This window comes from Ictalurus furcatus, chromosome 28, assembly GCF_023375685.1.
Source record: "Ictalurus furcatus strain D&B chromosome 28, Billie_1.0, whole genome shotgun sequence".
Classification (NCBI taxonomy): domain Eukaryota; kingdom Metazoa; phylum Chordata; class Actinopteri; order Siluriformes; family Ictaluridae; genus Ictalurus; species Ictalurus furcatus.
In genome coordinates, this window is record NC_071282.1 from 1,853,929 (window position 1) to 1,881,857 (window position 27,929).

The 27,929-nt window shown below is 44.6% G+C and overlaps 1 protein-coding gene and 1 long non-coding RNA gene across 6 annotated transcripts; one reads left to right on the forward strand and one right to left on the reverse strand.

The window, feature by feature from the left end:
• Positions 1-356: 356 nt before the first annotated feature.
• LOC128603947 (uncharacterized) lies at positions 357-5,818 on the reverse strand. Its single transcript, XR_008385110.1, has 4 exons — positions 3,875-5,818; positions 1,365-3,793; positions 1,201-1,248; positions 357-1,103 (listed from the first exon to the last, which is right to left on the reverse strand). It is a non-coding gene; the product is annotated as an uncharacterized LOC128603947 (long non-coding RNA).
• A 243-nt stretch (positions 5,819-6,061) lies between these two features.
• mark4a (MAP/microtubule affinity-regulating kinase 4a) lies at positions 6,062-27,741 on the forward strand. Of its 5 annotated transcripts, XM_053618020.1 has the most exons (19): positions 7,395-8,416; positions 8,780-8,959; positions 10,137-10,256; positions 11,389-11,583; positions 13,068-13,121; positions 17,793-17,841; positions 18,265-18,330; positions 18,493-18,563; positions 18,706-18,762; positions 19,166-19,402; positions 19,555-19,674; positions 19,782-19,881; positions 20,194-20,324; positions 20,421-20,628; positions 21,141-21,352; positions 21,727-21,830; positions 21,917-22,198; positions 23,302-23,346; positions 23,586-27,741. In XM_053618020.1, the coding sequence occupies exons 6-19, from the start codon at positions 17,814-17,816 to the stop codon at positions 23,857-23,859; spliced, it is 1,935 nt and encodes a 644-aa protein (XP_053473995.1). In that variant the 5' UTR covers positions 7,395-8,416; positions 8,780-8,959; positions 10,137-10,256; positions 11,389-11,583; positions 13,068-13,121; positions 17,793-17,813; the 3' UTR covers positions 23,860-27,741. The 5 variants fall into 5 exon arrangements, with proteins under 5 accessions (XP_053473996.1, XP_053473992.1, XP_053473993.1 ...); XM_053618021.1 differs by lacking the exons at positions 7,395-8,416; positions 8,780-8,959; positions 10,137-10,256 and adding exons at positions 6,062-6,990; positions 22,764-22,850 and having other exon boundaries at positions 20,194-20,303; XM_053618019.1 differs by having other exon boundaries at positions 7,395-8,959.
• The last annotated feature ends 188 nt before the right edge of the window (positions 27,742-27,929 follow it).

Genomic DNA, 27,929 nt, shown 5'->3' on the forward strand with positions numbered 1-27,929 from the left:
CAGATTTGGCAAACCAGGACGAAAGGAAAGTACCGTGTTTCTTTTAAGAACACATGTACACACACACACACACACAGACACACACGCTTCCCATGGTTTGGGTGTATTTATTTGTTCTGTTTTTTCCACATAAGCAGTCAAGAGTATTAATATCTCCTTAAGACAACGAAACAACTGGAGCAGCTTTAGGAAAAAATACTCTGTACTTAATAATAGGTGGCATGGGTGGAGTGTGTGTGTGTGTGTGTGTGTGTGAGGGTACATTTGATCTGTACAGGGTGGACAAGCGGACATCCTCAATAAGAGTAACAGAGAGACAAGGTGAAGACCCCACTACACACACACACACACACACACACACACACACACACACACTATATATATACACTGCCAGGTGAGCACTATTGAGCTCTATTGTTTTAATGTCAGCTCACTATCAAGTTAATTCTTCAGTGTACAGGCTCAAGTCCCACACTTCACCTCTCTGCACTTGTCCCCTGTTCTTATTTTCCCCATCTACATTTCCTCTCCTCCGATCTCGGTTCTGCGCAGACTGAGAGGGAGAGAGAGAGAGAGAGAGAAAACACCTTGTGTTTGCACGAAGTGTGAGTTTTCCCACCAAACCCGTAGGAGGAAGCTCGGCGCACTTCATCAGCACCTTTCGGAGATCCTGAGAACATCCATCACGACCTGGCGACGTCTCCATATAAAACGATTGTGCAGGTGTTAAAAAAAACAACATGCTATATCGGGAATAAAAACAAAAATAATGTGATGGAGTGGAGCTCTTGTTACTCTTGAAATTGATCATGTTTCCATGGCGAAGTGTGCTATTCCTTTATACCACAGCAATTACAATGACAATGTTTTATTTATTAAAGAACACGTCAGACTTTTTATCCATTTATATTGTAGGCTAGAGACATGTTATGTTTTGGGACATCTGTGGAACAAGTTCTCACTAACCCGAACCCTAACCCCTAACCCTAACCCACGTTATGGCAGCTGTAAACGGTAGTTCCTTCACCAGCCTCAGCTTTCTTCTCTGTCTTGAAGTGAACACGCTCTGAAAACACACAAACGCTCATCCAAAGAAAATCTTTCTGGGAAAAAAACAGAAAAAAAATCCTGAATTTTATATATTGTTTGGAACGAGCGATGTATTTTGTTAAACAGTTTATTTCATTAGTGATTAGACACCTTATAATTCCAAGATTTTCATAGAGAAATCATCTGGACTACTTCAGTCTGGAAACAAAGGGACATTTTTTTTATTATGTCAACGTTTATTTATTTTCTCAGACGTGTTCATAAATCACTTTATTTAATTTCTTGTTTTTATCTCATAGACAGAACGAACATACCTCAACAGCAAAGCCTAAACAAATCCTGTAACATTTAGGTGTTTTTTTTTGTTGTTTTTTTTTAATTTCTCATGTGATAGTGTAAGTGGGTGACAGCTTCACTCCGTTTAGCTCGGTTTTTCCGACTCCCAGCTATTTGATGTGTGTTAACGATCATCGGTATACAGCGCCGGGACTTCAGAAGGTCGCAGCACGTCAGTAAGGATGTGGCTGAGTTTCCTCAGACCCACTGACAGAATCATAACCCTGCGTTTGATTCTTTCATCCTGCGTCCAGCTGGAACACGGCGGCCTCTGAGCTGCCCGCTTCGCTAATTTCTCCCACCTAGCATTGAATTTGCGTCTTTTATATGCTGGCCCTTTCTACAAGAAATCAAAGTAATACCAATCTACAGTACAGTGTTGCTGGAAAGTCTATGAACGCTTTCGAATTTTCTGCATAAATTTGACCTAAAACATCATCATATTTTCATGCAAGTCCTAAAAGGAGATAAAGAGAACCCAATTAAACAAATGAGACAAAAATATTATACTTAGTTGTTTATTTATTGAAGGAAATGATCTAAGATTACATATCTGTGAACGTTTGTTTTCAGTATGTGGTGTGACCCCCTTGTGCAGTAATAACTGCAGATAAACGTTTGGGGTAACTGTTGATCAGTCCTGCACATCGGCTTGGAGGAATTTTATCCCGTTCCTCAGTACAGAACAGCTTCAACTCTGGGATGTTGGTGTGTTTCCTCACATGAACTGCTTGCTTCAGGTCCTTCCACAACATTTCTATTTGATTAAGATCAGAACTTTGACTTGGCCGTTCCAAAACATTCACTTTATTCTTCTTTAAGAATTCTTTGGTAGAACGACTCATGTGTTTAGGATCATTGTCTTGCTGAAGTTTCTCTTCAGATTCAGTTCATGGACAGATGTCCTGATATTTTCCTTTAGAGTTCGCTGGTATCATTCACAATTCATTGTTCCATCAATGATGGTGAGTCGTCCTGGCCGAGATGCAGCAAAACAGGCCCAAACATTGATAACACCACCACCATGTTTCACAGATGGGAAAAGGTTCTTATGCTGGAATGCAGTGTTTTCATTTCTCCAAACATAACGCTTTCATTTAAGCCAAAAATCTATTTTGGTCTAATCCATCCACATAAAATGTTTCCAATAGCCTTCTGGCTTGTCCACATGATCTTTAGCAAACTGCAGAAGAGCAGTAATGTTCTTTTTGGAGAGCAGTGTCTTTCTCCTTGCAACCCTGCCATGCACACCATTGTTGTTCAGTGTTCTCCTGACGGTGGACTCATGAACATTAACATTAGCCAATGTGAGAGAGGCCTTTAGTTGCTTAGAAGTTCCTCCGGGTTCCTTTGTGACCTCGTGGACTATTACACGTCTTGTTCTTGGAGAGATCTTTGTTGGTCTCAACTCCTGGGGAGGGGAACAATGGTCTTGAATTTTCTCCATTTGTACAAAATCTGTCTGACTGTAGATTGGTGGAGTCCAAATTCTTTAGAGATGGTTTTGTAACCTTTTCCAGCCTGATGAGCTTCAACAACTCTTTTTCTGAAGTCCTCAGAAATCTCCTTTTGTTCGTGCCGTGATACACTTCCACAAACACGTGTTGGGAAGATCTGACCTTGATAAATCCCTGTTCTTTAAATAAAACTAAGCGCTCACTCACTCACACCTGATCATCTGCCCATTGATTGAAAACACCTGACTCTAATTTCACCTTCAAATTAACCTGATAATCCTACAGGTGCACATACTTTTGCCGTTCACAGATATGCAATATTGGATCATTTTCCTCAAAAAATATTTTTGTCTCATTCTGATGATGTTTTAGGTCATATTTATACAGATACAGAGCCCTCCATTAATATTGGCATCCTTGGTAAATATGAGCAAAGACGGCCGTGAAAAATTGTCTATATTGTTTAACCTTTTGATATTTTGATAAAAAAGAAAAATCACAAAAATACTCGGCCAATAATTGTTGCACACCTATATTTACCCTGTATTCTAAAAGGTTTTTTTTATTTTTTTTTTTTATAAACCTGTGTTGTGTTGTGTTTGATATCCATGAGCGCCAGTGATATCCATGAGTGTTTTTGTGAATTTTCTGAACAAAAGATCAAAAGCCTTCTTTGCTTATATTTACCAAGGGTGCCAATATTAATGGAGGGCACTGTAAATAGAAAATTCTACCTTTCATGCACCACTGTATTTAAATTAAGGGCAGAATTTCCACTTGTGTAAAGTATGTAAGTTCAACAATGTACGTTGAGTGAATAGTGATGGAGTGTCTTTAACTGAAACAGGTAGTTGGAACCTGTCAATCACATGCGTTCATGATGTTTTCCACGATGTTCTTCCTTTGAGATCCCACTCACATCGTGACAAGTTTCTGACCCCAACCTTAACCTGAAGGTGTAGGAGGAAGGTTAGAGCCGGGTCCTCAAACAAACAAACTACTAACACTAACACTGACACTATGTACTGTACCCCGTGTCCACTCCAAGAACACGTCGCCGTGTGCTGAGATTCAGATAATTTACGGCGTCTCTTGGGCAGCGCTTGGAGGGAAGCGTGTCAGCGCGGCTGCTGAGGGGAGGATTCGCACAACGCAGAGAGAGAGAACGAAACAATAGCGCAGAGTCTGATGAACAGCAGCGGGAGGCCGACCTTTGGCCCTCAGAAGCGCCCAGCACCGCCTGTTTACGTAAACGGGGCCCCGCTTCATGCACCGGCCAATCAGGAAGAGGCGTCGCAGGAAAAGGCAAAGAGGCGGCAAAGGTCTGACACGGGGCAAGCTCAAGACAACAAGCCTATACACGCGTACGGCACAACACAATGAACTCATTCTACCCATAATTCACATCCCATCCCATAATTCCCCCCTCTCTCTCTCTCAGGAATATTTTTCTGCAACTGTCAGTGCTCCAGGATTCGGTACACGCAGTTCCCGGAGTTTCTGAGTTCCAATTCGGCTCTTTTATGGGCATTAGTGTGTCTATGAGTGATATTTTATTTGGCTCGTAGTAACAGATTGACGTAAGTGATACGACTCAATGACGAGAAAGCGATTAAAAGCAGAAAAGGAAAGAAATTCAAATTAATGTGATGGTTTTACACCAGATTCTGGAATTTTTCCTTTAGAATTTTTATTCTTTTTAATTCAGGAATATATGATAAGTGAAGTTTAGAGAAAAAAGGTTATTTCGTGTAACCCTGTTACCTTTATGACAACACTTTTACCCTCATGTCAATTATCCATTTCTCAACACTATTACTCTCATGTAAACCCTGTTACCCTTATATCATCCCTGTTACCCTTATATCATCCGTTACCCTTAAGACAACTATGTTACCCTCATGCCAATCCCATTACCCCTTTCTCAACTGTTATCTTGTGCTGTTACCCTTATGACAACCCTGTTACTCTGATGTCGACCCTGTTATCATCACGTCTTATGTCACTTTTGTTACTCTTATGTTATCCCTGTTATGATTTTCACGTACACATGGGCTGTATCCCAAATAACTCTGTGATATTTATATAAGTGCACTACGTAGCGTATGAAATAATGGCTTATGTATTCTGTGTGGAGATTTTAGGAACATAACCGACGCAGTGATGTGAAATAAATGTATAACCACAAATTAGCGCACTAAATAATGTGTCAGGGCAGACGTTATTGACACTGTGTATGTAGGGTGTGCGGGTTGGGATGCGGCCTGTAACGTGTGACACTGGCGCCCTCGTGTGGCCGAGAGCAGGTAGTGCACTCACCTGTGCTTGGTTTATCATTCACTTTGCATATTTTAACAGCATGAAGGGCCAGCAGTTTAGTAATTTCCGGACACCAGAATGTTCTAAATACCTAAAATACCTCTTAATTCAAGCCTCAGCTACCTTTTGCTTAGTTGACGTGCCAGACTGTTTTGCTTGTTTGTTTGATACTGTTGAAACTCACATCATCAGAACGAAACAAAGCAGCGCTTGCGTCCATCCATCCATTTTTCCGTACCACTTATGCTACACAGGGTTGCGGGGGAACCCGGAGGCTATCCCAGGGGAACTCGGGACACAAGGCGGGGTGCAATCGCACACCCGTTCAAACGATACGGACGATTTAGAAATGCCAAACAGCCTGCAGCGCATGTGTTTGGACCGGGGGAGGAAACCGGAGTACCTGGAGAAAACCCCTGAGAGCACGGGGAGACCGTGCAAACTCCGAGCACGCAGGGCGGAGGCTGGATTCGAACCCCCGACCCCGAAGGTTGGCGAGGTGAACGTTAAATCTAGACCACTGACGCTACATTTTGCAGAGGAAAATATATTCCGACCTGCGAATTACCATCACCGTCGTGAGTCGAATGCAGCGTCAGCTTGCTTCGCGAATATGATAAGCACACTTTTTTGTCATTGTTCTTACATACGACAAACTTGAACAATCGAATCCGCCGATGAAGATAGTATGAGCATACACACACACACACACACACACACACACACACAAATATATATATATATATATATATATATATATACACACACACACACATACATACTGGCTGTTTTTTTTTTGGGGGGGGGGGGGTGGAGTCCTTTGGGAGCTGAATGAATCGGCTCCTATGGATAAGCTGAACCGAGTGCACTGTAAAATATGGTGGTGGATCTTTCAGCAACTGGAGGTGGTTGCCTCTGCCAAGAGGTTAAGACTTGGCTGTAGAATTGATGGATCATTTAACTAAGATACTGAGCCAAAATGTACATCCAAACATATAGAGATACCGTGTGAGCAGGTGTGCGTGTGTGCGCGCGCGCACGCACCGCTCGCGCGCGCAGAGCGTCAGTCGGCGGCGGCACTCCCGGACCGAGCATCATCATCATCACCTTCACCAGCCGCGCGCTTCAATCCATCACGGAAATGTGACTGAATTTCGATCCCTGAGACAAAATACAAAGCTTCCGGTTTATTTCTATATTGTTATCAGCTACGACTGTCAGGGCCCCGGTGTAAAAGGGAGAGGAGGGTTAAACCGGAAGCGGGATTATGAGAAAAGGGAGCGGGTTGTTTGCGTCGCGCGCGGAGATGAGGCGGGGGGCGGCGGTGGTGGTGGTGGTGAGGTGCTCCGGAATCGTTGCTGCTCTCTGGCCGAACGTCGTTGTGTTTTAACGGACCCCCCCTCCACCCCCTCTTCATCCTCTTCATCCTCTTCATCCTCCTCATCATCATCATCAGCCTCCCCCCCTCCATACCTCCCCCCCACCACCACCACCACCACCACCATTTTGCGTTTCAGTACACCGGCTTTTTCAGATGCGGCTGCTTTGAGAAGGTAACGGACGGATCTGTGCGCGGTGCCATGACGGGCTGCTCTCCGGTGGGCTCCACTCGGGCCGGTTAGCGGCCTGCACCGCGGCCCCGGTGTCGGAGCGGGACAGCGCGCGCATCTCTAATCGCTTAAAATCTCAGGGATTAAAAATAAATAAATAAACAACAGAGAAAACAATTAACAAAAAAAAAAAAAACAAAAGAAGAAGAAGAAGAAGAGGAAGCGAAATGTCCTCTCGGTCTGCTTTGCCGTCTGCCACCGACCGGAGCTCGGATCACGTAAGTGCACGTTCATATCATCCCCCAGGTGCGCACTCGCGTAACAGTGTTTATTTCCCTGCTTTATTCTACCTCGCGAGTTAGCAGGCCTTCGTTAGCTTACATGGCTAAAGGGAGAAGGGGAGGTGGAGGGGGAGAGATAGAGAGAGAGAGTCGGCGGGGGGGGGGGCATCCTTGAATGTGTGTGAACGACAAAAAGAAAAAGAAAAAAAGAACGGAGCTGCACGAGATACTCGAGGAGCGGTCCCCGTTTTCATCCGGGCTACGCTCCAAAACCGCAGAGGCTCCTCTCCTACTAAACAGTATGCTAGTGCTGTTCAGACGCCTGTGCAGTTAGTGCATACTAGCCTACTAAGTAGTATGTCAATATAGGAGGCTACACGTATGCGGTTTTGGAACGTAGCCATGGTGACCGATTAGAACGCGGCCGTCGGTGCTGAACCGTTTGTCATGTTTATACGCTACGTGCTGCACTAGCATACTACATACTAATACTACATACTAATACTAATAAGCAGTACGGTAGTGCTCAGTATTCCCAGAATGATCCCAGCTAGCCTCTATCTCTCTCTCGCTCTCACACACACACACGTGACTAGCTGTCAATCAAATTCACTCCTGTCAGAATTACCTCAGACTGCTTCATTTTTTTCATGCAGGGTGTTTTGAAAAAATGGCTAACTTGAGGTTTGAAGCCAAAAAAAAAAAAAAAGATGTCCAAAGTCGTTTGATATGGGCTTTAAAGCAGTTAAAAACCTCTTTAGCTTTCATTTTGGAACAGAACAGCAATGTAAATACACTACACCAATGGCGTGACTAGTTAGCTAGCTAGCATAAATCGTTTGTAGCTAGCAAGGTGTCACAGCCAATTGGGATTAAAAAAAAAAATACACTTGAGGAAATGATTAATATTTGATAATAAGCGACCTGGTCCGTGTTGTGTGTACTCTGAGCTAACAAACTGTTTTGACTTGTAAAAGATATGTAATATGGATGTAACCAAACATGAATATGTTATTTGGGATGAATATATAATCTAAACACGGATACAAATAGGAGGTGCACTATTTGTTTTTGGGTTTTATTTTTCTTTCCAGACCAGAAACAGGACGCGAGAAAAGTGTTGCACGAGCAGGGAGGTTTTTACTTTAATGCATACTATATTAACCGGTATAACGCACGTGGGAGAAACAAAGATATGCGCATTCGTTCATCCTTAGTAACTGCCTGGTCAGGGTGGATGTTATTTAAATCAAGCTACTAATTTGATCTGCAGGCAGATACAAAAACAAAACAAAAAAATCATAATCATGATTTTTTTAAAAATAGTCCCGCACACGCCTGAGACCAATTAACTCGAGTGATGTAGCTGAGGTTGAGGTGCTATCAGAGTCAGAATTCACACACCATGACTGGTGGCATAGTGGTAGGGTTCATATTTCATTTGATCAATTTAATTTTGCTACAGATATGAATATTTGTCACACTAAGCAGATACAAATAGTGGCATTGTGTGAGTTAGCATATACCATAATGCATATACTAGTACCATATACATTGTGAAGTGTCCTCTATTGAATATATACGGTGACATACTGTACTACTATTTAGCATCATACTGACGGTGTCATAAAGTACAATGGGGTTTGATTTTAACTAACAGAAATCAATTAGCGGTATGTGACTGTCCATTTGTGCTTTGTTCGGTTGATTTATGGAATATTAATCTGTGATTAGTTGTGATTAAATACATATTTCATGATTGCTGGCTACACATGTGGTGAATTAGTAATAGGGGAAGCCTCTGGCTCTCGGTCCTGCTGTAACAGCTTACCATGAGCTGAGTCAGGTGTGTTCCAAGCCTGTGACTTTGCTCGTATGAATGATTAACGACTGCAGATTAGCTTGCTAAGCCCTCGTCTTACACACCTGAGCCTGATTTTCAGAGGCTTCTCGGTATTATAACAAGGTTAGTGAAGTTGTGTGTGGGGTTAGCATAGAAGCCAGCACGTTATATGGGAAGATGGTAGGGGTTAGTGTTAGTGTTTTAGTGGTGAGTGATAGTGTGGGTTTGGTTTAGTGGTAGTGTGATAGGGGATAGTGGTTAGTTATAGTGTGGTTGAGATGATTGTTAGTGCAGTACTGGTTAGTGATAGTGAGATAAGGGTTAGTAGAAAAGTGATAGGTGTTAGTGTGGAACTAGTTAGTGATGGTGTGAGAGGGCTAGTGTTTTAGGGGTCAGTAATAGTAATGGTAGGGGTTAGTGGTAGTGTGGTAGGTATTAGGTTTGGTGTTTTCTTGCTCAGTGGTACTGTGGTTGGAGTTAGCATTAGTGTTTTAGGGTTTGTTGATGGTGTGGTGGGATTAGTGTTTTAGGATCAGTGTTAATGTAGTTGGGAAAGTGTAGTGTGGTGCACTGCTTATTGATATCGTGCTTGGGTTTAGTGTAAGTGCAGCACTGATTACTGATAGTGTGAAAGGGGTTAGTGTTTGTGTGGAACAGGATAGTGTGATGGGGCTTAGTGTTGCCAGGGATTAGTGATCGTCTAATAGGGGTTAGTCATAGTTCATTATATAGCAGTATATATCACGGGTTAGTGATTGTGTAGTAGGGGTTAGAGATAGTCTAGTAGAGGCTAGTGAAAGTGTTTTAGGGAGTTAGTCATAGTGTGATAGGGGTTAGTGATATCGTGGAAGGGGTTAGTGATATTGCAGTAGGGGTTAGTGATTGTGTAGTAGGGGTTAGTGATAGTCTGGTAGGGGTTAGTGATAGTAGTGTAGGGGTTAGTGTAGTGTGGTGCACTGTTTATTGATATTGTGGTTGGGTTTAGTGTAAGTGCAGGACCGGTTGCTGATAGTGTGATAGGGGTTAGTGATATTGCAGGAGGGGTTAGTGATAATAAAGTAGGGGCTAACCCCCTACTTAGTGTTGTAGTGTGTAGTATTTTAGGGGTTAGTAATATTGGGCCAGGCTACAGGGTGAGTGTAACCAGAGTGAGTGGATAAGCATAGACACAATAAGCATAGACAACATGATCTAATGATATTCATCCAGATATTAGATAATTAAATTCTATCTCTCTCACTCTCTCTCTCACTCTCTCTCTCTCTATGTTGTTATTCTGTGATCATGTGATCGTGTGTAGCATGGCACAGATGGTGGGTATTGTGTGTGTGTGTGTGTGAGAGAGAGAGAGAGAGAGAACGCGAGAGAGAGCTCCCCTCACCCCCATGGCGTCGCAGTGGAGTGAATTTAGAAACATTGAGTATGTGTTGTTCTGCTGCCAGAATGCATTTCACTAATTTCACTACTATTCGAATTTACATAATGTTTCTGTTTTCAGAGGCATAAAAAAAAAAAAAATCACAAATGTTAAAAGAGCATTGAGTCACTTGATCTAGGACAAGGCTCTGAATAAATAACCATACAAATAGTATAGTTTCACACATTTACTTAGTTTTGTGTTATTTTTAAAAAGAAACTCAACCAACAGTGTATGTAATGTGATATTAGTTATTTATAGTTTTATGAGTTATGTACCGTATAATTATGTATATGTTGTTAACAATTTCCAGTCTTTTTCTGTGGCTGAGTTTCACATTTCAGGTTTAATGTGGTGTATTTTAGAGGAAACCTTTAGAGGAAAAATCAGGAACATGTCTTTTGTTTATCACTCTTTACCCTTAATGGAAGACGGTCCATCTCTGTGTGTTCATGCTTTTTGCCACAGCCAGGCTAATCAATATGATAATTAATCGGATTATCAATATCACTTAGCCTGAATGGAATAATGCATTAACATATCAGGCCCTGTGTGTGTGTGTGTGTGTGTGAGTGTGTTTCCAACAAGCTCCTTGGCTTTGTCCTATTTTAAACGTGTACATTCAGATTTTGCTGACTGACAGATGCCTGTGGTCTGTAAGGCAAATCGTCAGCAAATCGTAAATTTAGCATGAAAAATATTTTTATTTGCAAACTAAAATGATTTTTAACAGCATAAACTAAGCGAACAGGTGACCTAAATGCACCACTGCGCTTAAACATTAGCTAATCTCAGTATCAATATCAGTAGCAATCTGGCGTTATATAACTAGCAAGCTTGCTAATGTTAGATCAGTTCTTTTCTTTTGTAGTTGATACCGAAAGCCAGGTTTGGTAGGAAGGTAGCTAACACCATTAGATTAACTTTTATGCGGATTTAAAGCATCCAAGTTTGTTAGCAAGCTAGTTAACATTAGCGAAACTGGCTAATTAAAGAGAGTGACTAGCAGTGTGATAGCAGGCTAGATAGCTTTAGGCTAGTTTCATACATTGTGTAATTGAAGTCACTGTTTTATACTAAAAAGTAGCTATAACTCTGATTATAATTCTCATTTTGTCCCTTCATCCCCGTGTAGCATGCGTCTCTGGCGGCGAGCCGTTCGGAGAAGGGCACCAGCGTGTCGAGTCGTTCCCTCGGCGCGCGCTGCCGCAACTCCGTGCCCTCGTGCCCGGATGAACCCCACATCGGCAACTACCGGCTCCTCAAAACCATCGGCAAGGGCAACTTCGCTAAAGTGAAACTGGCTCGCCACGTCCTCACCGGCCGAGAGGTGAGAGCATGGCTCCGTTCTGATTCACATCGCATAACCACGCCCAATTCGCATGAGCAATTGTACTCCACGGTCTTACTCTCTAATGTGAGGCTTCGTCAGCCGAGAACACGTCCTGATTTTTGCCTGTGTAAGTCGGTCAAACAGTGACCATATCATGTTGATAGTTCACCTAGCATTAGCTTGGTTGCTAGTAGTTTTAATTTAGCTAATGTACTAAATTATTAAGTAAAATTCAACCCAGCTAGCATGATAGTTAAATCGGTTACTGAATTGAATTGAGTTAACCTAGCATTGACTAGCATTCTAGGTAATCCGGTTAGTGGTTTTATTTACAGAATAAACAAATTTACATGATATTAGCTGGCTCGTTACTTACGCAATGTTTAGATACCTGCCGCAGAAGTATTATTAGCACTAGCTAGTATCTGACTAGCTTATAGATAATACAGCTATTAAGCAGTTCAGCTTTGCATGGAGTTGCAGTAAAAGCTGGTCAGTACAGCAAGATAGCGAGAAAGCTGAATGAGTCGGACTCAGACCTTTCACACGTGCGACTGACTTCACAGTCTGACAGATTTGTTGCCGGATGCCAGCGTGTGAAGTCTCAGTACGCACAGACTTCCCGAGTGTCAAGATCAAACGTGTCGTTCATCTGTAAAACCGTGACGAGCCGTTAAAGCAAGAGGACGCGCTTACTTTTGGGCATGTTGCCCTTATTGTATGAATCATATGCGGATTTTAGAACAATGCCATATTTATCTGCAGCCTGTTGGCAAGCGCTTAAATTCCTACAGTGCGCGCTAAGTCTAAATTAGCATCCTTTAACAGGAGAGCTGGCATTAAAATCTAATTTAGACGAGATCCTGTTTAATACAAATATAGCCGATGAACCGAGACGTGTTTGGGTGTCGTCGTACACGTGTACGTCTTTAGTTAAGCGGCGACGCTAAAAGACGTCATTAATGTCCACGGTTTTAAAAAATAACAGTGATATTTTATATTTAAATGTGTGAATTTCACTTCTAACTTTAACGTTGAGGAGGTGGGGCCTGGTAAGGGGGCGGGGATACGAACTTGTCTTGGGGAGGGGGAGTGTTGGAATATAATTCCCACCTTTTTCCAGGAAAAACCATCAACGTCAACTTTCGAGTCGGAATTACGAGTTTTTGGAGGATTCTTCGCATACAGAGAAAATTATGACTTAATATATACATATTTATATTGTACAAAACATGTTGAACAATATTTACTGCCAATTTTAAATCTGTAACATTCCTGGGTTCAGCTACATGATGAAGATTTGCTCATGGTTGTAGTCGACATTAAAATCCCACTTGATGTGTTTTGAGGCGAATATTTACGCAAGATTCCGGGTCAGATAGACACCAATCATGGCTGACCCAGTATATTTGGAGTAAAGGGCGGTTTGATTACTTTTAGCATCTTCAGGAACTAATCGTACTTATTTGTACATGTTTCAGGTTGCAATAAAGATAATCGACAAAACTCAGCTGAACCCAACCAGCCTGCAAAAGGTAAGCGAGTCGCTGTTGTGCTCCGTGTCGGCTTTTACGACATGAAGCTAACTGAATAATTAGCCCCTACCGTAAACGCCGCAGTGGGTGTTCATTTAATACAGCTTTGTTACAGTGTTTTTCTGGAGATCTGCAGATACATATATTGTATACACATACATCGATCAGTCTTAACATTAAACCATGGACAGGTGAAGTGCCAGCTGTTAAGGGGGTGGGATTTATTTGTTAGGTAGCAAGTGAACAGTCAGTTCTCGAAGTTGATGTGTTGGAAACAGGGAAAATGGGCAAGCGTAACGATCTGAGTGACTTCGACAAGGGCAAAATTGTGATGGCTAGACCTCTTGGTCAGAGCATCTGGGAAACCTCGGGTCCTGACCTTCATGTGGATGTTACTTTGACACGTATCACCTACCTAAACATTGTTCCAGACCGAGTACACCCCTTCATGGCAACGGTATTCCCTCAGCAGGATGATGCGCCCTGAGACACTGCAAAAATTGTTCAGGAACGGTTTGAGGAACATGACAGAGTTCAAGGTGTTGACTCGGCCTCCGAATTCCCCAGATCTCAAGCGAGCGTGTGTGGGATGTGCTGGACAAACAAGTCCGATCCATGGATCTTACAGGACTTAAAGGATCTGCTGCTAACGTCTTGGTGCCTCCAGAGGTCTTGTGGAGTCCATGCCTCGACGGGTCAGAGCTGTTTTGGTGGCACAAGTGGAACCTACAGATGACGGATGGATGGATGAATGAATGGATAGACAGATGACGGACAGATGGATAGATGGATGGACAGTTGGATGGATGGATGGATGAATGAATGGATAGACAGATGACAGATGGATGGATGGACAGTTGGATGGATGAATGAATGGATAGACAGATGACAGATGGATGGATGGATGAATGGACAGTTGGATGGATGAATGAATGGATAGACAGATGACGGACAGGTGGATGGAAAGTTGGAAGGATGAATGAATGGATAGACAGATGACAGATGGATGGATGGATGGATGAATGGACAGTTGGATGGATGAATGAATGGATAGACACATGATGGACGGATGGATGGACAGTTGGATGGATGAATGAATGGATAGACATGACGGATGGATGGATGGATGAATGGACAGTTGGATGGATGAATGAATGGATAGACAGATGGATGGACAGCTGGACAGACTGATTGACAGATGAAAGGATGGATATTTGGACATCGATGGATGCATGGATAGATGAATGGACAGACAGCCAAACGAACACTAGAATTGATGGACAAATTAATGGACAGTTGGATGGACAGATGAAGGGACTGACAGTCGGATATATGGATGGATGCATGAATGGGTGGATGGATGGATGCATGGCGTAATATTCTAGTCAATCGTTGCTCTGTTCATTGTAAGTTTGCTCTGTGACTCATCTCTTCCCCAACAGATGGGTGTGTAAACACACACACACACACACGCACACACACACACACACACAGCCAATGACGGGGATCAGAAGCTTTGCCGTGATCCATTCACACTGAGCTAATGCTGAACTAACCACTCCATGTTCTCTCTGTTTCAGCTAGTTCATTTCTAGCTAGTTGCTAAGTCGTAGTTAGCACTAAGTCAACCAAGTTAACGGTAATAGAGACTTTTTGAGCTTTAGGACTGGTGCTGGAAGTGTGTGTGTGTGTGTGTATGTGAGAGAGTCAAAACGTTTCTGCTACAAATTACAGCACACAAATGACTGTCTTTCCACCGTGCCATGCTTGTCATTAGACACACTCCTGACAACCTGCTGACCTGTCGTTTCTCCTTAGTGTAGGACAGTCCAGAGAGAGGACTTCACACACACACACACACACACACACACAGAGAGAGAGAGAGAGTTGACGCAATGCTGCTTCTGCACTGAGCACGGCGCTAATGCACAGCAGCAATCAGCCGCAGCACAGCTGCGCTAACCTTGCTGGAAGATTCCATCATGATCGCATCATGTTTGCACAGCCCTGATTTATCCCCTGTGAGTGCGTCTCCGCTGCAAGACTCAGCGCTAATAAATCAGCTTTTATGCCAGTTCGGGACTCTTGGAAGGTTGCCGGCAGGCTCTGTGACGCACGTCTCCTGATTTTTCCGAGGCGGCGGACAGCGAAGCGCACGTCGAGCATTTATGATTAGCGAACTGAAACCATGCCAGAATCTTCCTGAACACCTGCATTCATACTAGTTACTGTCCCAAACGTATCGTAAAGTAAAGGTGTGCGTGTGACTGTTTAAAAATAAATAAATAAATTTATACCTATCCCCAAGTTTGCACCTACTTGTGAGATTTTCCGATTCTTGGAATATAAAATAATAACCACGGTGAGCGCGAACAGAATAAATCGGTTACTGATGATGAACGAGTGCAAGCCGTGAACGCCTCACGCAGCAGCATGCACGCACCGTGAGCACTCTCCTGACGTTACGGTGCGATCAGCTAGTCTGTTTAGTATGGACCCTTTGCAGGAATTTCTTGTGGCACGTGGTTGTATGTACTAATGAACGTGTAATGAAAACCAAACGTGTGTTGAGTCATTATGGAGGACGTTCCGATCGAAGCAGGAAGTGCTGAGAGCCAATCAGATTGCTTCCTTCAGCATTCTGAAGCTCGTGGCCAGAAAAGTGTACAGAAGATATCAGTTAGCACTTGTACAAGAATGTTGTCGTTTTGAAGAAACCCCCTTCTAGCAGAACTAGCGGTTATTTTTCAGATGTTCCTTTTTGTGTTCAAGTTACTGATGCACTGGGAGTGTGTCGAGGAAGGACCAATATGGTGGCCTTGCATGTGTGTGTGTGTGTGTGTGTGCGTGTTGGAGATGTCGAGGTCGACAGCTGCGGTCCTCCACAGGCCCCAACTAACCCCACCTCCTACCCCCCCACCCCCCAGTGTCTCAATCTGAGCCCTGTGTAGCACACACACACACACACACACACACACACACACACACACACACCGCACTTCTGTAACCACGTCATGTATTTTTGCTGATACATTGATATGCAGGCCTATAGATTAGTTGGTGCAGATTAGCATATTGGCGTGTAGCACTGAAACCAAGATGGCCGCTGTGATCTGACTGCTGTGAGGCTGCAGCTTCTGAAATGAATAAGCAAGGCTAATCCATCAAATGATGAGTGAATTATTAATTAAACAATATCTTTACTCTCGGCAGAACATCCTGAGCTGCTGAATTGTTTATGACTGAATGGCGACGGCCGTTCCTGAACGGTATTTCGTTACGCAAACAACGTCGGCTTACATTTAGACGAATAATTTAACAAACACGAGACCCTGATTATTCCCCCTCCGCCTGTTCTTATTCACACGCCATTAATCTCTTAACCACATACCGCATTTCTCTGGAGTGGAACTGTTTCTGCCTGCGTCATTTTGGTGTATGAGTAAGAGATAATGCTCAAAGAAGCATCCAGATATCACCTCAGCCAACATTCCTAGCTAGCTACCTTGCTAACGGTGGTTAGCAATCTTACTTGATAGAGAAGCAGAAAATGTGAAAACATGTAGTGGTTAATCTTTTTCATATTGTTAATAAATCATAGTCAAATCAAAGGTGTAACATAGATAACTATTGTGTGTGTGTGTGTGTGTGTGTGTGTGTGTTTCTTTTACATACATACGCTATAAAAGCTACGAATGATGTGTGAGGTAACTAGCGAGCTAATTTACCTCAGCGGACTGATTTATAAATCACAAATGTGTCACTCAGTCACATTCCTAAATAAATCCCTCCACATAGGTATGTAGTAACACACAGTTTGTGGTTTTATTATATTTAGTCCTGTTTCTATTTGTGTAGCTTATGGGTTTAAAACAGAGCTACCTGCGCTTAGCTTTGCCGTTACTATGGTTACGATGTGAGGCAGGTTTTTACCGTGCCTGTCAGTCTCAGAGTGGGAGGTGTTTCCTTTTTTGTTTGTCAGTCACATTGAAGTAGGCGTGGCCTCTGTTATATTCGCTGTCTGGGGCGCAGCTGAGATATTATTAACCAAGCAGCGAATTGTTAACTACATTTCCCAGAATCCTTCGGGAGCAGGAACCATTTAATTAAAGCTACGCTAACTGACTGCTGAAGCGTGGCGTAGCTGGTAGGTTAGTTCCCACCGTGTTTGTGTTGTGGCTTCCTGACTGCTGCGCACGTATCCCATCATCCCCCCCGGCTCAGCTGGACCAGCACTCGGTCTCCTCACAGGGGTTTCCATGGCAACAGGGCCGATCTATAGGATCCTGCCTGAGGATAAGAGAGGAGGAAAGAGGAGGAGTGGAACAGAATGTGTTCGTGTGTGTGTGTGTGTGTGTGTGTGTGTGTGTGTGTAAAACAGCTAAAGTGCAGTTGTGTAGGGCACCCATGCTAATAGAGCCTCATGTTCCTGTTTTCTTCCTTGAGTGTGACTTTGTGTGTATGTGTGTGTATGTGTGTGTATGTGTGTGTATGTGTGTGTATGTGTGTGTGTGTGTGTGTGTGTGTGTGTGTGTATCAGTCAGTGTGTGTGTGTGTGCGTATCAGTCAGTCTGTATGTATGTATGTATGTGTGTGTGTATGCATATATATATGTGTGTGTGTGTGTGTGTGTGTGTGTGTTCTCACCATGTTCCTGTCATTTTTTTGCAGCTATTTCGTGAGGTGCGGATCATGAAGGCTCTTCGTCACCCCAACATCGGTAACACACACACACACACACACACACACACACACACACACACTTACTTTGATTAGTGCATAAGCTCATTGTGTAACTGACATACTTACGCACACACACATCTAAACATCTATTTGTATTTGTCTGTCTGTCTGTGTCTATCTATCTCTCTCTATCTAACTGTCTCTCTCTCTCTCTATCTAACTGTCTGTCTGTCTCTCTATCTATCTATTTTTCTATCTATCTAACTGTCTGCCTGCCTGCCTATCTGTCTACCTGTCTACCTGTCTGTCTGTCTGTTTGTCTGTTGTGATCTGAGTTTGAAGATTTTTCCTTTAATTGAGTTTTTGTGCTACTTTAATATAAAGGTTAATATTGGTGTATTATATTATATTATATTATATTATATATATATATATATATATATATATGTATATATTTCAGTGCAACTGTTTGAGGTGATCGAGACAGAAAAAACGCTTTATCTAGTCATGGAGTATGCTAGCGGAGGTAAGTCCATCAGAAACATTTTACACCTTCAACACTATGCTTTTCTGGTCTCTATTTCCTGTCACTGTCCGTGTGCTCGCTGGGGAGAGCTTTCGGGGGATTATAATCTTCATAATGTGTCGTGATAGTGTCGATGATATTAAAACAGACTTGTTTCATTAGGCGAGGTGTTTGACTACCTGGTGTCTCATGGGAGAATGAAGGAGGTCGAGGCGAGAGCCAAATTCAGACAGGTGAGTCTGCGCTCGACCTTCACGTCCGCTGCTGGTTTCCGCACGTTCCTAATGTGACGTGTGGTTCTTTAAATAACGTCCTGCGACCAATCGGAATCCAGAACTCCACATCGCTGACCTGGTTTCGTATTTTTGTGTGCAGATCGTCTCGGCTGTTCATTACTGTCACCAGAAGAACATCGTTCACAGGGACCTGAAGGTAAGCTACTAGCTTACGAGAACGTGCGGTCGGCTAGTTTGCATAACGCTAGCTGGCTTGCTGAACTAGGCTTTAACAAGGCTGCTGTGAAAGATCGTTAACGTAACATTAGCTAGCTAGCTCTAAAACATGCCTGCGGGGTTTACTTAGCGAGGTGTGCGTACTGTACCGCAGCTCAGCTAACACGATACTGCGTTTAAACAGATGGCTAGTATCAGCTAATGCGACAAGGATCTAACGAGCTAGCTAAAAACAACGCCTAGCTCAGTTATAATATACTTAACATTTTAAGTTTTTTTTTTTCTCTCTTTCACTCTAATTACTTTTCATTTTACTCAGTATTTCACTTTCTGGCCACCTTCTGCTTCTCTCTCTCTCTCTCTCTCTCTCTCTCTCTGCGCAGGCGGAGAACCTGCTGCTGGACGCCGACTCCAACATAAAGATAGCGGATTTCGGCTTCAGTAACGAGTTCACGTTGGGGAACAAGCTGGACACGTTCTGCGGCAGCCCGCCCTACGCCGCGCCCGAGCTCTTCCAGGGCAAGAAATACGACGGGCCCGAGGTGGACATTTGGAGTCTGGGGGTCATCCTGTACACGCTGGTTAGCGGCTCGTTGCCCTTCGACGGACAGAACCTCAAGGTCAGGGGTCAAGTCCTAATTTTCCCCGTTCTTCCTTGTGACCCACTTCGCAAATCTGCGTACACTCTTTCCCGAGCTCCCTTCCACCCTTTGCTAACGGGTTGTAGAACTCCCTGCGCTCTGTTGTGTGTGTGTGTGTGTGTGTGTTGCAGGAGCTGCGTGAGCGTGTGCTCCGAGGGAAGTATCGAGTGCCCTTCTACATGTCCACTGACTGTGAGGGGATTCTGCGCAGGTTTCTCGTGCTCAACCCCAGCAAGCGGTGCACACTGGAGGTACACGTGTGCACACACACACACACACACACACACACACACAAAGAGTTCAAGTATCCTGGTTACCTTCAGCTCAGTGCTTGGACCCCTTATCTGTCACTCCACAGCAAGTGATGAAGGACAAGTGGATGAACACAGGGTACGAAGGCGACGATCTGAAGCCTCACGTGGAGCCGGCGGAGGACTACAGTGACCCGAGCCGCATTGGTGAGCTCACACACACACATACACACACACAGAGAGAGTGAGAAGACTAACACCTGAGCCACACTAGAGGATGTTCAGGATGATTTTGAGGTGCCTCAGCAACCCCCCGCTGGGCTGAGGTTGTTTTCACGTTCGTGTTTGCTCCGAAAGTAGACATTGTGAAGATGTGAGCATGTGTTTTTGTGACCATACGCTGGCCATAGAAGAGCAAATATCTCTAAGAGTCAGTATGGGTGTGAAAGAGGGATTCAGTCGGTGGACGAGGGATTTACGGCCACTTTAACCTCTTTGCTTCTCTCTTTCTCTCTGCAGAGGTGATGGTCGGGATGGGTTTCACCACAGACAACATCAAAGACGCGTTACTCAATCAGAAATATAACGAAGTCACCGCGACGTACCTTCTGCTGGGCCTGAAGACCGAGGTTAAACAACCAGACGCTCACGTACTTACGCTCAGACGCACACTATAGACTAGATTCCCAGCACTGTTTTAGCATTAGTGTCTTCTTTCTTCTTACCGTCTGTGGTTGTGTTCGCAGGATGGGGCGGAGTCACGCGTGAGTGGCAGCATGACGTTGCCGAGAGTGAGGCCGAGCCCCGTCGCCAACGGAACCAACAAACACTCGTCCACCGCCGCCGCCGCCGCCACGGCCGCTGCCGCTTCTTCGTCCTCCTCTTCGTCCTCTCACAGCAAGACGCAGCGCAGCGCCTCCACCTACCACCGCCAGCGACGGCACAGCGACTTCTGTAAGAGACGCGCCCCTCCCGCCCAAACCCAGTCCTCCAACGCACCTAACTCAACCCAACTCATGTTTAATCCGGAATTATTGGCACCCTTCCTTAAAAATCACAAGTAGTGATGTTTTGAACTCACAATATTTTTTTATATATTTCTTTTTTAGCCTAAAAAGGTTCTTTCGATAATTTATGCAAAAATTGGCGGTTTGAAAATTATTATTAAATTGTTGATGAGGACGTACGTTTGGTAAAAGGCGAAACGGAGATGCAGAGTGGGGAAAAAAACAAACGCCGTATTTTCTAGAATATTTTATGTGAAACTGTTTTCTTAAGGGAGTGCCAAAACTTTTGGAAGTGACTGTAATTAATAGGCAAAGTGCAGGACACACACACACACACACACACACACACACACACACACACAGTGGTTTACATACAACACCTGACTCACAAACTCCTTTCTGTGAATTACAAGAGACTTTAATCGCTCGAACCTGTGTGTGTGTGTGTGTGTGTTTCAGGTGGTCCAAGCATGCCGGTGATGCACCCTAAGCGCAGTCCGACGGGCGGGGCCGACCGCGAGCTGCGCGAGAGCCGCATGCCCCCGCGCAAGGCCAGCTGCAGTGTGATGGGCAGCCGCAGCCTCCCGCCCTCCAGCCCCATGGTCAGCACGGCCAACAACCCAAACAAAGCCGAGATCCCCGAGCGGCGGAAAGACATAACCGCCACCACCGTAAGCCAGACAGAGATGGAATGACAGGGAGAGAGAGAGAGAGGGGTTAGGGTCAGAAAGATGGCGGCGTTCCAGTCGTCGATTGTTGTTGTTTTTGTTTTTATTTGTAAACCTGTACGCCGTCTGAAAATCTCCTTGTTATTGTGTGTATAGAGTGACGTTGAAATAAAGAAAGTGACATGCTTCATTTCGAGGGACAGAAAAGTAGTAGGAACTAAGCTGTCAATCAAACGGGGGGGGTCGAAGCGGGAGGCGGATGAAGATGTTGCTGTTGTCCCTGCGACTCTGTACGAGTAAATCACATAGTCTAGACACGTGAACTTGGATACAATCTGCGTGTGTGTGTGTGTGTGTGTGTGTGTGTGTGTGTGTAGAATAACATCCCAGGCAGTACGATGGCACGCAGGAACACATACGTGTGTACAGATCGGCCCAGCACGGACCGGCAGTCTCTACTGCAGAACGGCAAGGAGAACAGGTGATGCACACACACACTATTTTAGCGTTTGACATGAACAATAAAACACTATAAAGTAATCTCTCTCTCTCTCTCTCTGTGTGCAGCTCTCTCTCCCACCGTCTCCCCCCCGCCTCTCCCTCCACTCTCAGTATTTCCGGAGCGGGCGCGTCGTCCTCCTCGTCCACGGCGGATCGGTGTAGGCTGACACGAGGCTCCACCATACGCAGCACGTTCCACGGCGGGCAGATTCGAGAGCGCGTGCCTTCCGCCTACGGGCCGCCGCCCACCTCGCCCACGCTCAGCCACGACACCACGCTGCCGGCGCACGGCCGCTCCCGCGCCACGGCCAACCTGTTCAGCAAGATCACCTCCAAACTCACACGCAGGTGCGCTACACACACACATTTATTCATAATTTACCATGGTACCTGAGAGAAACGCCGATTTGTTTCCGCTGTCGTTCTGTCTTCCCGTTGCAGCAGTGACTTCTCCACTGGAATTGTCACAGTCGAAGTCCACGTATTTTTGCGTCGTCTGTTTATTCTCACAATTACAGTACAGTATGCTAAGCGCATTAGCTACATCTAAGCTACGTTCACGTGCTCTGCTCTGTTTCCGCGGTCCGACGTGATCCGAGCCAGCGGAAACGTTAAATAAATAAATAAATAAATAGTGACTGATCGTTGTCGTGACGTTGGATGTTTTTTCTTTTCTCTGATTGTTTGTACTTTCTGAAAGGTGCAGCGCTGGAAAAGTGTGTACGTTATCTAGCATTTCAGTGCTGGAAAGTATTGTGTTTGCTGTGTGTGTGTGTGTGTGTGAACTCTACACTAAAACACTCTGCTAGTCTATAGTGCTGCTGCTCCGATCCCTCAAAGCCTACTGCTCCTTCTGTCTTCCTGTCTCTGCTTCTCTTTCCTTTTTTAACATCTCTCTCTCTCTCTCTCTCAGGGTCAATTTCGACCCCTCTAAGAGGCAGGGTTCTAATAAGTCAGTATCGGGTTGCACTCTTCCACAGGGATCCAAAACAGTTAGTAAGTTCCTGTGTCTCGCTCTCTCCTGTCTGCCTGCGCATCTGCCTGCCCGTCTGTCTCTAGCATACCTCTCTTTCTCTCTTTCTGTGTGTGTGTGTGTGTGTGCATGTGTGTGTGCGTGCATAGACAGCAGTGCATGCGTTTGGATTTATGTGTGGGTGGGGGTGGGGGGGGTTACATGGCCTTTTGGGAAGTTTGTCTGGTCTTTAAACATTTTTAATTATTTTTTCTAATTAAAAGAGCTGAAAGGTTTCCTTTACTAAGATGAAGGAAGACAAACATGTGTGTGTGTGTGTGTGTGTGTGTGTGTGTGTGTGTGTGTGCGCGCGCGTCCCGTTTCGCTCTGGCGTGACGCTGCATTGCGGCTGGTTTTGTCCCGAGTCCTGTGGCACGGTGCGTTCCTGACCCAGCGAGGATTGTTCACGATTCTTAAATGTGTCCTTTTGGTTTTTCAGGGTCGCAAATGAATCTGAGAGAGTCAGCCGATCTTCGCTCTCAGGGTGAGCCTCGCCGCCACATGAGTTCATAATAATAATAAGAAGAAGAAGAGGAATAGAAAATTCATTATTTAAAAATAAAATTATGCTTTTATTCTTACACTTGTGTTTTTTTGTGTGTGTAAAAGCTTTCACTAATTTACGTTTCCCGAGACAGTGAACGCTGCACGGAACAGCCGAACAAAGACGGATGAATAATCTGTTTATCTGTGTCTGTCTGTCTGTCTCTCTTTCTCCCCCAGTTGCCATCTATTTGGGAATCAGAAAGAGGCCGAGCCCTGGCTCGGGGGAGGGGGCTGGGATGTGAGGCCCCGCCCCCCACGCGCTCCCGCCGAGTTGGTACTGGCCGTGTGCGATGCAGCAAGGGGGTGCGGCTGCAGCCACGAGCCGCCGGGGTCAAAGGTCACGTTCCAGGGGGAGGTGTGTCAGCTGAGCGTGCACCACGCACGCCTCTGGGAGGCTCCACTAGCATTCACTCACATCGCATCTCGGATCTACAAAGGGGTGGAGCTCTGAGCGGATGGGGGAGGGGCCTGGACCGGCGGCACGTCTTTCCACCTCCGTCCTGAACCGACTTGACTCCACCCACTTCCGGCTGCATAAACTGGAAACCGCCCTCCCCACGCCCTCCCCCCACCCCCTCCAGCTGATACGCACATCCAGAGACACGCAGATGTGCAAAAACAGTGCAAATGTACACACACACACACACACCTCCTCTAAGCAACCTCATCCACGGGACCTGGATTGATTCCAGAGTAGTATTTTTAAATCTCGTTCCACTCATGAAACACTTCGATTCTATTCTCAGCGTCATTCTGCTTCCTCGTTTGTTCTCGAGCTGTATTTCGTTTGTACATTTCGTTGCCCGGGCACTTTTCATCTCATCCCTTATTTTGTTTCCTCTGCCCACGAAAGCTTTCTACCAAAAAAACAAGAAACAAAACCCATTTCTAATTAAACATTTATTCGACATCTGCCCTAAGACTGACCAGGATCACAAACTTTCTCACACGAGCGGCAGGCGTGTTGCGGGCGTATTCCTTTACTTCAGCCGATCACAGATTGATACTCCGAGTTCCGCTGGATAAGTCAAAGGAACCTCCACCCTGAAACACGATATACTGAAATATTTCTGATGTGCTTAGCGGTTCTGGTGCTAATTTGTTACATAGTGCGGTTCTAATCGTTTCATTTAGTAGGAGAAAACAATTTTACTAAATTTTCCAGCAATGTAAAGCGCCATATTAATGATAATAATATTAACTTCGCTGGCTGACGTTATATACAACGTTACACAAACGTGACGTTTTGAGTAACATTAACAAATTACCGAACGAAATATTCAAACCTGATCAATGTTGATGTTACAAGGACATTAAAAGACAAACGTACAACTGTAAAGCCTTTCCACTGCTCAAACAGTATGTGATTGGTTGATTACCCCCCCCCCCTTTTTTTTTCTTTTTTCCAGAACAGCTCATGGAATAACAATTCATTGAGAATTCCCTCTCCGGTTTCATTGCCTTTGCAGTGAAACACCCACTGGTGGTGGATCGGGTTGTGTCATCGGTTCTTTGCTGAACAGACATGCCTAGAAGGAAGGTGCGCTTGGTTCTAGAAATTCGACTCAATTTGATCGCTTACTTAAGGGGTATTTCCACTGGAATCTTTTCTCCTGAATTAGAACTCTAGGGTTCCTGGACACGTTCCTGTCCTACGTAATGTCCGCGCTACAGAAACCATCATCAATGTGGAAAGTTCCGGAGTGGTGTGGTGTGGTGCGGTGCGATGGCTGTTAAAGCAGGTTGTTGCAGGAATACGATGTTACCCTTAATGCAGCTTTTAAATGAAGAATTTCACACGCACAGTGGCAAAAGGGACCGGAGACCATTTGTTTTCGATAAGAGGTGTCGACTTCCGGCGATGTGAGTGACGGCGGTTGTTGGCGACTAGATTGGGGCGTGTCCAGAGACGCTACAATGTTGAGAAAAGTTTCACTTTATGCAAATTTGGAGCGAAGTGGTGCAGCGACTACCAAAGGGAGTGCCGTGCCGTGCGAGTCCGAATAGTTTCATGGACCCGGACAGTTGGCAGGTAGATGAACAAAGAGCGCTTCTCCTTCATCTCATAGGAAGTGATGCACGTATACACTGGTGAATTTTATATACAAACGCTCTCCCTACAGAATTTCATTTTAATGGCAGTAAAGCTGGTTTGTTTGTCAAAAGTGGAATGGTAGTTAATGTTGGAATGATGATAAATGTTACTATGGCGACCAGTAGTAGAAACTCCTACTGGCGACTTCATAGTATGTGTTAGCATACCTTGATTCAGTAAGCCCCGCCCCAAAAGTGGCTACTCTAGAACAGGAACTGAAAAGGCATGAGAGCTATCTGGCCTTAAACGCCCCTAAAGTTCCCTGATACACTTACTGGCTTCCTGAAAAGGTTCCTGTGGGGGAAACCTGCCAATACAAAGAAGGAAGAAGTGCTATCCTTCCATGATGAACATTCTTGTCGTTGTCAGCGGATCAGAGTGTAGCATTAAAATGGGAACGTCCCGTTTTTCCCAGCACTACATGGTTCCCTCTGCGCCAACAAGCCAGACTCAACCCAACCAAAGTCCAGCATCAGGTTCAGAATTCCACGCAACAACCCGAAGAAGAGCCAGAACCAAATAGACCCCGCCCATTTGAGGAAGTAGACCATAATTCAGATAAATACCTCTTGTTTTCTTGTAGCAAATCAAACACAGAACGAAAATGACGAGTCAGGATACACTCGCCTCGTTTCCTTACAAATGGTGCTCGTGAGTTGAACCCTTAACACAGCCTGAGAAACCTGCCGCCTCCGCAGCTCTAACGGTTAAAGGAGCAGTTTGTAGTTTTCAGCATCGTCTCCTACCTGTAAGGTGAACTGCATTTGCAATGAAAGCCTTGACAAGCCTTTCTTTCCCTTCAACCAGCCCCACCGGGTTATGCTTCAAGCTGAGCTTCGGTTTAGGGTGGAGCCTATTTCTGGGCCAGAAAAACAACCAGCCCTAAACATTAACGAATAAACTAGTGTGATTAGTCGCATGGCAACATTGCAGAATGCAGTGATTCTAAGGTTGAAATGACCTTAGTGTGTTCTAGAAAAAAATTACAAACTGCACCTTTGATCCAAACCGTGTGCCATATGTAAGCTTTTCCGTCGGCCACGATCGATCGACTCGTTCTTTCCATCCTTCCGTTTTTTTTTTTGTTTGTTTGTTTTTCACATCTGCGTTCTGGAACATTGCATTCGATGTGAGCGCAAGAAAAAAATGGAGAGAGAAAAAACAAACAGAACAAAAAAGCACCCATTCTCGCTCGCTGAAACTCCTCGGGTCATCGTCCTGTCCACTCTGTGATTGGACTCCTGTAGCGGAGACGCTTTCGGTGTCGAAAACCCAAGTGGTGTGCAAAGAAGCCTTCGGTCTGGTCGGATCCGGACAGCCCGGGGTCGTTATCTGTTAAATGTGTGTGTTTAGACCTCCCTGCACTCACTCGCTCACTCACTCACTCGCTTTGACTTGAATCAGCTGCATCCTACGGTCCTGCCACCAGGGGGCACTACTGTCTTAAATGTGAACACTTCAATTTGTGGATATTTGCACAGGTACTTACTTAATTTATTTTCTAGGATAATTATCTTGGGAAGAAAAAGAAAAAAAGAAGAAAATACAAGGTTTATATCAGTCAGACCCTGACTGCGTATAAATACGAAGATAACGATAACGACGATATTAATATGACTATAGTATTTATCTTAGACCTCCAGGTTAATTTCTAGCTAGTGCAGAAATCCTCTGCTAGCTCTCCAGAACCTTCTGTGTGTGGTGAAGATTAAAAAACAAAACAAAAAAGTAACCTGCAGTCCTGCATGACACTGAAAGAGAGAAAGACAGAGAGAGAGAAAGAGAGAGGGGGGGAAAAGGGAATATTGGAGATTGGAAAGTCATTTTAGAAAGACAACGAGAGAGCTAGCGTGTGTCTGCGGAATAGGGTTTGCAGGGGTGCGAGTGTGTGCATGCATGCGTCTGTGTGTGCATGTGTGCGAGCATGAACAACCAGAGAGAGAGAGAGAGAGAGCTGTGTGAGTGTGTGTGTGAGTGTGTGCTGAGACGGCATGGCATTTCTCATAAAGCATTATTCTAATATGCAATATGACGGGAGAAACGGAGACGGAGAAGATAAAAAGAAGAGATTCAGGCAGTTTGCAATGAGATTGTGGTTTGGTTTTCTTTTCTTTTTTTTTTTTCCTCTTTCTTTTTTTTTCTGTTCCCCAGAAGTCTGTGCGCCTCTGGCCAAAGTGAGAGAAATGGAAACAAAAAAAAACGATCTGGAGAGAAATAAAACTTCACCGATGTTGAGACCCTTGTGCGTCTGAGTTTGCATTTATTCTTGCAAAGCGACTGCGGGATTGCAGAGCAAGCGAGACTTGTCAAAGTTATACGTTTTTTCATTTGTGTCTTCGGTGACCGGTTTGTCTTGACTTGGAGACTCCTTCCATGAACGTTAAGTACATCTCCTTACCGAAAGAAAAACCCTTACCGAATCAACG